At 31.4% G+C, this 9,192-nt stretch overlaps 1 protein-coding gene across 1 annotated transcript; it reads right to left on the bottom strand.

Annotated features, from left to right (window-relative positions):
• Window positions 1-24: 24 nt before the first annotated feature.
• LOC111710400 (uncharacterized) lies at window positions 25-1,120 on the bottom strand. The gene has a single exon (XM_023484480.1). The coding sequence runs from the start codon at window positions 811-813 to the stop codon at window positions 25-27; it is 789 nt and encodes a 262-aa protein (XP_023340248.1). The 5' UTR covers window positions 814-1,120.
• Window positions 1,121-9,192: the final 8,072 nt, after the last annotated feature.

Below are 9,192 nucleotides of genomic sequence, written 5' to 3'. Positions count from 1 at the left end.
GAGTGTTTTGGGATTATATTGTCCTTATACGCCGTCAGTCTGGTAGGTCTTGCAACTTCTTGCAACCAGATTGTACCAAGTATCAGCCTCTACTTTGTCATAACCTCTGATTATTTTAAATGTCTGAATAAGGTCAAATCTTTTTCTTTTCTGGTCCAGCGTAAGGAGTCCAAGTTCATTTAGTTTTTCCAAGTAGGTTTTACCTTTAAGCCCTGTTATCAGATTCACTGCTTTAATCTGTACTTTTTCCAATACTTCCTTATCACTGACTGTCCATGGGGACCAAGCTGTGACAGAAAATTCTAAATGACATCTTACGAATTGGGTATAAAGTTTGAGGAACGTGACTCGATCTCTGTAAAGAAATGCCTTAGAAATTTGAGTTAGAACCCCAGTAGCTCTCCTAGCTGCCTCTGAACACTGTAATGAAGGCTTTAATGATTTGTCTGTGATTACTCCAATGTCTCTCTCCTTGTCCACAGACTCCAGCCTTACTCCGTTCATTGTATACTCAAAATTCTTGTTTGCTCTACCAACATGTAGAACTTTACATTTTTGGATGTTGAAATCCATGCACCATTCAACAGACCATTCAAATAGCTTATCCAAACAATCCTGTAACACTTTTCTGTCCGACGGTAGATCTTCCACACTCATGGCTGCTTGAACTGCTTGAGGTTGAAGGATTTCTTCTGGCAACTCTTCCTCTTCCTCCTCGCCTGATGGAATCATAAATGATGGAGTTGTTGGAGTTGGAGGAGGTATAATCGTGGTTGGGGTAGATAGTGCCATTCCCCCCTCTGATATACACATCGCCACCCTCCCCCTGCCTCCCCCACTCCCTCCTCTGCCACCCCTGGCTAGTTGAGTTGTGTTTTGAACCCTCTCCTGCCCCCTCCCCGTAGGTTGCTGAGCTGAGTGACGTGAATAAAGAAGGGTTCTGAACCTCCTCTTTCCCAGTTTAATCTCTCCCTCCCTGTCCCTCCATTCTGGATAATCCTTCTTTTTATGAGCCTCTGATCCCCTCTCATACCAATGAGCACCCACTCCCAGTTTAAAGCCTCCGCTGGATCTAGTTCTCTGTTCCGTTTATCTGCAATCTTTCTTAGTTTGTCCTCTTCCTTTCTTTGATCCTGGGTTAAATCTGGAATGATACTAATTGAATTAAAGCTGGAGTTGGCCAGTTTTCTTGTGATGTCCAGAATGTAGTCCCTGAGCCCTGGGTCCTTTAGGCTTATTATCACTGGTCTTGGTCTTCCTGTCTCTGTTCTATCCCCAGGTCTGTAGATGAACTTGATGCCCTCCTTGGTGAGAGGAGCATCGAGGAACCTGAAGATCCTTATGACGTAGTCTGTGTCATAATCTTTACATTCATAGCCACGTGTTAGATTTGACGGTGGCTCGGGTATTTGGTGAATTACCAAATTATTTTTTCGAGCTCTCTGTTCCCTTAGCTCCTCCATCATCGCTTCCTTGCTTGACTGAACAATCTCCTCCTTGTTCATCTCGGCATCAGGAATCATCATCATGAATCACCATCATGAATCATCATCATGAATCATCATCATGAATAACCATCATGAATAACCATCATGAATAACCATCATGAATCACCATCATGAATCATCATCATGAATCATCATCATGAATCATCATCNAGTTTTTTTAGTCACATTGACTTTACACATTAAACAAAGATAAGTAATTTTAGGTGGCATATTGACTTGTAATAGTTACTCATACAAAATACTGAGTGGGCTTATTTTTAAGATTTTTTCTTTAAAACAAATAATTTATTTATTTTCTCTTTTTTCAGTAATTTTTTTCTTTTAAAAATTTAAGCCTTTTTTTCCTATTTTACGAAAATCAGGGGGTGGGGGTATGTTAACCTTTTAAAAAATTGGACATAAACAATACTCTTTTTTTAAAAAGATACTGAACTACAGTTTACAATTAAATAAAAACTTTTTTTTTTCTGTTCAGTCATAAAATCTCTAATGTATTTAGATTCTTGTACTTAAAGTAAACTTCTCCCGAGGTCCCAAACCTTCTCTAGAACGCTAACTTTTCGATGGTTGAGTTCATGTCTAGGAAGGTTAAAATGATCTCATATAGGCTGGTTTGTATGGAGATTTCTAAAGTAACCAATATGTTCTCTGAACTCTTTCATCTAAAGATCATGTTGTCCCCCTAGCCTGACCTAGCCGCAGCGTTCAGACCAGAAATAAGCTTAACCTAACCTTACCCAACATATACACTAATTTTATTAAACTTGTTGAATTAAAGGTCTTTCATGGCCGCAGCGCTCGGGTCCCTAGCCTGTCCTAGCCGCAGCGCTCAGCCCAGAAATGTTAAGGTAGGTCCAAAAATACACCATCTCATCTTACACCTTGTTCTAAATGTCGTCTTTCATCTTATACTGAAAAATCTTGTAGTGAACCACTCTTTTCTTAACAGTTCCACTACAAACTAAATTAGATCTACGCTATTTAGGTTCTTCGATTTTTGGATGAAGTGATCTTGAGAGGGACTCTAATTATCTGCTTACTAACGAATTTAACGGCGACGAAGGGAGAGATCAATACAAAGAGCCCTGAGATTAAACCTGTAGCTCCAATCAGTGAAACTGTGCTAATAACGAATCCGGCTACTTCTTGTACGTCTTCAAGGACTGTTGAATCTAATTCTATGAGGCGGGGATTCTGTGGTGAATCCAGATTGTCAAATTAATCCCTTATTTGATCCAATTATTTGTTTAATTCTAATATAGCGCTATTCTAAATTATTACACCGTTCTTCTCTTAGTCTCTCTTATATATGAAGATTAGGAAAATTGTTGAATTAGTTTTGAAATAAAGTACAAACCAGATTTGTCGGAATTTAAATATTTTATTTACTAAACAGAACTATTACTGACAAATTACAAGTTATTTAAGATATTTATATTTTATTAGACAATGATTATTGATTAAATTGTTTAAAGAGTTTTCAAGGTTTATAATGAGAGCTTTTGAGAAGTATATGTGTTAGAATATTAATTGAGTTTCTTACCTATCATTTGAATTCTTTCTTATCTATCAAGGATAACTAAATGGGATCAAGCCCTGGACTGAACTGAACATATACTGTCAAAAGCGCTCCTTTTATACGAATTTTAACGAGGGGAATATCATCATATTAACACTATGGGGGAATATTAGTTAAGAAGAGAAAGTCGTCTTCCTCCTAGGGCTGACTGAGTTGGATAAAAATGACTTTGCTGTTAAATAAGATTATGATGGAGGGGAATATTTTGATTTTATTTTGTTGCAGATTAAAATGTACTCGAGAAAAGACTTCCCCTCTAAATATACTAAAATTTCATATTGATAATAGGGAGAAAATATTAAAGATCATAAACAGGATTAAAGGAAAACATACATNAACCTATTTTAAATAAATTGGATAGTTGTTGGTTTATTATCTATAATTTGGTGGTATAAACAAAATTGTTTAATGCTCTTAATTAAATTTATTGCACCAAATATGTTTCGATTTCAATAGCAGAAAATTAAAATAGGAATTGGTGTAGTTCCTTTTACATGCTCAATATTCCTAAGGATGCAAAAAAATGTAAAAACTTAAGAAAAATCGTTAAAAATCTGTAAGTAAAAACTGATATAAATCATAACAAGGAAAGATTCCAAAAAGTCAGCCTTATAGATTGTTACAAATAAAATTTGTTTGTTATCAATTAATTATCTGTATTCTCCTGTAGTACTCTATCTTCTTATAATCTTAGTGTCCTTGGAGCCATCGCAACATAAACATATAAACATATAAACATATAAAATATAAATAAATAAACATATAAACAAATAAACATATAATGATGTACACATACAAACATATAAACATATAAACATACAAACATACAAGGAGCACATTTACATTACAGTGGTTGATTTATTTAGTAGTTTTTTGTTTTTTGGATTTATTAATATAATGTAATGTTTTTGCAGGCGAGTTGGCCCAGACCAGACCATGTCCACTCTAAATCTTGTTCCAACAACTCATTAAAGGGGGTTTTTGCTGTTAATGATTTTTGTCTTTCATTCTTTATTTTTTTTACATATTTATTTTTTTACATTTTTATCTTTTAAGTTTTTATTTTTATTTTAAATCTTGATTTTTATTTCTCATATATTACGAATTTTCATATTCTTTAAATTTAATATTCCGAAGTAAACCAGGATTAGAATGATTGTTTGATTTACAATTAATTTATCCCAACAAAAACTAGGATGGCCATTTTAGGTATTAATGTCTGGTATTCAAAAGTTGTGAATCAAAAATATCCTGGAAACTTAAGTTTAAAATGAATTACTATGGTTTTGTGTCATCAATGCTGGATTAGTAGATTCGTGGAACAATCTAAGAGAAATCTTGGATGAACGATGGTTGGGAGACCTAAGCCCCAAGTTTCCAGAAGAAATTCTGCGCCTATACATTTTTCGAAATGTGTACTAATAACATATAAACCTATAAACACATAAACATATAAACATATAAACATATAAACATATTAACATATAAACACATAAACATATAAACATATAAACATATAAACATATAAACATTCAAATAAATAAACATGTAAACAAAAGCATATAAACATATAAAACTATAAACATATAAATAAATAAACATGTAAACAAAAACATATAAACATATAAACATATTAACAAATAAACATATAAATAAATAAACATTTAAACAAATAAAAATAAACATATAAACATATACACATAAATTAAATGATTTCAACTAAAAAGACATGTTATCGTTTTTATAGAAGGAAATGATGTCACATAATTGATCACATAAAGGTTAGATAACTTGAGGTGTGATCTTATCAATTAGTTTACTGTAATTCATGATTTTGAACATCTACTATGCACTCAAACTCAGTAATCATAGATCGTGGAATAGTTTTATTTGTCTCAAATGAATCCTAAAAAATTTGTCCACAATACTGCATACTCAGTTTAACTACCTTACATAGCCGGTCTGTCCCTTTACAAAACGTGGAATATGAAGTCAAAAGGTCGCCATTTTGTTTCTTTTTATTTTGGGTATATATACTGTAATAGAATATAAAGACTACGTTTGGCTTAAATGGCATCATTATATTGACATGATACAAATATAAAACAACTTTAGACCAACTGACATCGTCTACATTTGCCATTTTATTTTGGGTTCCCCCCAAGAAGTGATATAAGAAATGAAAATTGTTCGGCTTATTTATATATCTGCCATTTTTGTGCTTTTAATATCACCGGAGATCTTGATAATTTTTTTCAGTTTTATTTAATCAATTAAATTCTGATATCTCAGGTAATATTGACAACACAACGAGAAACCAAATATGTTAGATTGTTATACGAATACGGATACGTTATAAGATAAAGATAAAAAGATAAAATAAATATTATAAATCAAAGTACAAATTGACACAAGACACCTGTTTATGTTCAGATAATAATTATAATAACTCGAAATATGTTTAATTAACTAACACATTTTCCCCAGCTGTAAACTAAACAGTAAATTTTTAAACAAGAATTTTAAAAATATATTTAAACCAAGGAATAAGTTTAATATAAAAAATTTTATATATAATTTAATTTTTTCTCAATTCTTTAAATTTTGCTTTTATATTGTAATATTTTATATTATGAAATAAATAAAATATTTTATACTATACTGTAATAAATATTTTATTTTAGGATTTCCGAATTTTCTATTCACCTTTTTGATCAGCTCTTAATAACTACAACACATCATTTTTTTTTCATTTCAATAAGATACCTTTTTTACAATTTGTTCAATACCTAAATTCTTAAGTTCTAATTATATGGTGGCTTTTCTTGAAGATTCAATGGTATTCTAAGAAATATATTATATTCGAGCTTCACTTTAGCAATAGTTTAGATTCAATATAATGAAGACTACTTTTCTTTTTAAGTTTTAATTTCTATCAACTATATTCAAATGATGAGTTTAAAAATAAACAAAGAGAAGCTGTTAATGACAGCTTTTCCTTCATGTTAATTGTGCAATTAACATGAAAGAGAAGCTGTTAATGACAGCTTTTCCTCCATGTTAATTGTGCAATTGCATGAAAGAGAAGCTGTTAATGACAGCTTTTCCTTCATGTTAATTGTGCAATTGCATCCATGCTTTTTGAAAACTTAGTAGACTTAAAAAATTGAAATCGAAAGTCGTACTAATTGTATTGATATATAAGAAGGTGACTAGACTTTTTCCCTCAACTGCTGGAAATCACATTTTTTTACAACAAATTTTCCTTCTTTCAACCGCTGGGTTTCATTTTTCCAAAATGCTTGTTTTTCCTTCAACTAATGGAATTATTTTTAATCCAACGTAATCTTTTTTCCTTAAACCGCTGGTTGAACTTTATTGTAAAACTTCTTTCTTTTTTTCAACTGCACTGTGTTTCTTATTTATAGCATTTTTTATATAATCTTTATTTTTGGTGTTTTATTAAATTTCTTTGTAAGTTTGAAATTTTTAAACGGTTTTTTAAACTTAATGTTATTGTTATGTAAAAATATGATAATTCTTTTTTTATTATTTAGTATCTCGTTTTTTTTTGCAAAAACGTTGAAATGTAAATGGTGACCAAATGTTTTTTTATTTTTCCAAAACATAAAACAAGTTGTTACAAAACTTCGAATCTCTGGGTCAACTACCCATGCAGGTTTTGTTACAATGAATAAAAATAAAAATTATTTTATCCGTTTTTTCCATATCTGCAATTTTTATAAATAAAATTAAATGACGATTAAAATATTCATATGCTAGACTATAACTTAAATGAAGAAATTTTCTCAACTGTATAAATGCCCAAATGTATTGTTCTTTAAGGCCTAATTTGCCATTTTTCCATATTTATCGGAAATGTTAAAATATTTGTAAACTTGATACAAAGATATAATATCGTCCATGAGAGTATAGTTTCTGTTACTGAAACTAATTGCAAAAATCGATAATTGAAAAAATCGACCTGTTGTTGTCAAAAAAGCGCGTTGCAAAAATGTATAAAAGAGTTGATGAGGAAAAACAACAGACCAAGGCGTTGCGACACCTTAAAGTTGATGCTGTCTAAAAATTTGATGAATAACTTTCAGAGTTGTCTAGATTAGAAATTGTAACACTAAAAAGTTATCTCAACCCTTAAAGTGCCCCCTCTCTAGTTTGTTTTTGCTACACATAGGACGTTCGTAAGGCTAATTTTTTTTTATTTGAAAGAGCCAATAACATTTTTTAGTACAGCTAGGGTTACCCATAAAAGATGAGACTTCAGAGATGACCATGTGGAATTAATTCATTCTTATTTCTTAACATTCTTAGCTTCCAGCTGCCTTACACGTATATAATGATTTTTACGAAATCATTAAATAAACCATTAAGAGATCATACAGGGTGTCTGCACAAAACATGACAGTTGGTGAATAGTTTTGAATGTCTTCTTCCACATTTTTGCAGTTTATTTCTTTAAAAAAAATGTTTAACTCATATATTTTACTGTGAAATCAATTTTACCATAATGTGACTGTCATATAATAAATGTTATTTGTCTCTTAAGTATCATACAACTTATCAAATTATGGAATAAGACATTTTAAACAATTCACCAACTGTCATGTTTCGTGGGACACCCTGTAGGTCAAGGCAGTATATATCTCATATTAAACTTCTATAAGAGTGCTGGTCAACGTTCCGTTAACGGAAGATTATATTAACTCCCTCTCTAGTTTGTTACTGCTGCACTGTGCCCCCTCTCTAGTTTGTTACTGCTGCACTGTGCCCCCTCTCTAGTTTGTTACTGCTGCACTGTGCAGTATGTACCTTTTGACACTTTTAGATTAAAAGTGAAGTTGTTTTAAAACTTTTATTTTAATTGAAAGTTAAGTAATTTAAAGGATTTTTCGTAAAATTGTCCATTCCTTTTAATGCAAAGGTTACGGTACAGGGCGTTTGTAAGGCTAATTTTTTTTTTACTTGAAAGAGCCAATAACATTTTTTGTACAGTTAGGGTTTTCCACAAAAGATGTGACTTCAGAGATGACCATGTGGAATTAATTCATTCTTATTTCTTAACATTCTTAGCTTCCAGCTGCCTTACACGTATATAATGATTTTTACCAAATCATTAAATAAACCTTAAAGAGATCATACAGGGTGTTTGCACAAAACATGACAGTTGGTAAATAGTTTTTAATGTCTTCTTCCACATATTGTAAAAGATATTTGCAGAATGCAGATTTTTTCTTTAAAAAATGTTATTAGTCTCTTTAGCATCAAAGAACTTATCAAATTATGGGATAAGACATTTCAAACAATTCACCAACTGTCATGTTACGTGGGACACCCTGTAGGTCAAGGCAGTATATATCTCATATTATACTTCTATAAGAGTGCTGGTCAACGTTCCGTTAACGGAAGATTATATTAACCAACGGCAAAATCCGTTAATTTTGAAATCGTTCACAAACGAAAAAAAACCATTTCAGCAAAAAAGAACGAAAAATAAATAGAGAGAATGGATGTTTTTTTTTAATAAATATTTTCTGTCTAAAATTGCCTGACACTGAATTTTTCCTAATGGTGTTTTTTAAAGTGTTTTATTCTTTTCAGCGCTATTTTTGCACGAGATAATCGTTAACGGATATTGATTTCTAAAATATATTCCGTTAATGTCGTGATAAGATTGAGATCGTTGAAAAACGGTAATATTAAAAAGAACGGAAAATACCGTTAACTGAACAGAATGTTAAGGACGAACGGATATATATTAAGTCGGTGAACAAGTGTTAACGAACGGTTTGAAAAAGTCTGAACGAGCCCAACCCTATACCTTGTAATGGCCTTATTGAAATATTTTCAAATCGTTATTACAGTTTCAACCTTTGTGGGTGACTCTGTATCGGAGAAAAAATTGTATGTTTTTATTGTATTTTTCTGACGTACTTATCTTATTCATTTATTAAGGTTAGATGTTTATATTTTATTGAAAGATGCTGACGCCAGAACTTGTTTTATGAATCTCAGGATCAAGCATTATTCTCCATCGTATAAAGACCTAGTATGCTAGGAATTATTCTTTTAGAAAAGTTGAAAATG

Source organism: Eurytemora carolleeae, unplaced genomic scaffold (genome assembly GCF_000591075.1).
Source record: "Eurytemora carolleeae unplaced genomic scaffold, Eaff_2.0 scaffold1045, whole genome shotgun sequence".
NCBI classification, from domain to species: domain Eukaryota; kingdom Metazoa; phylum Arthropoda; class Copepoda; order Calanoida; family Temoridae; genus Eurytemora; species Eurytemora carolleeae.
Note: the sequence above shows the minus strand (reverse complement) of the source record. Positions and strands in the feature narration are given on the sequence as shown.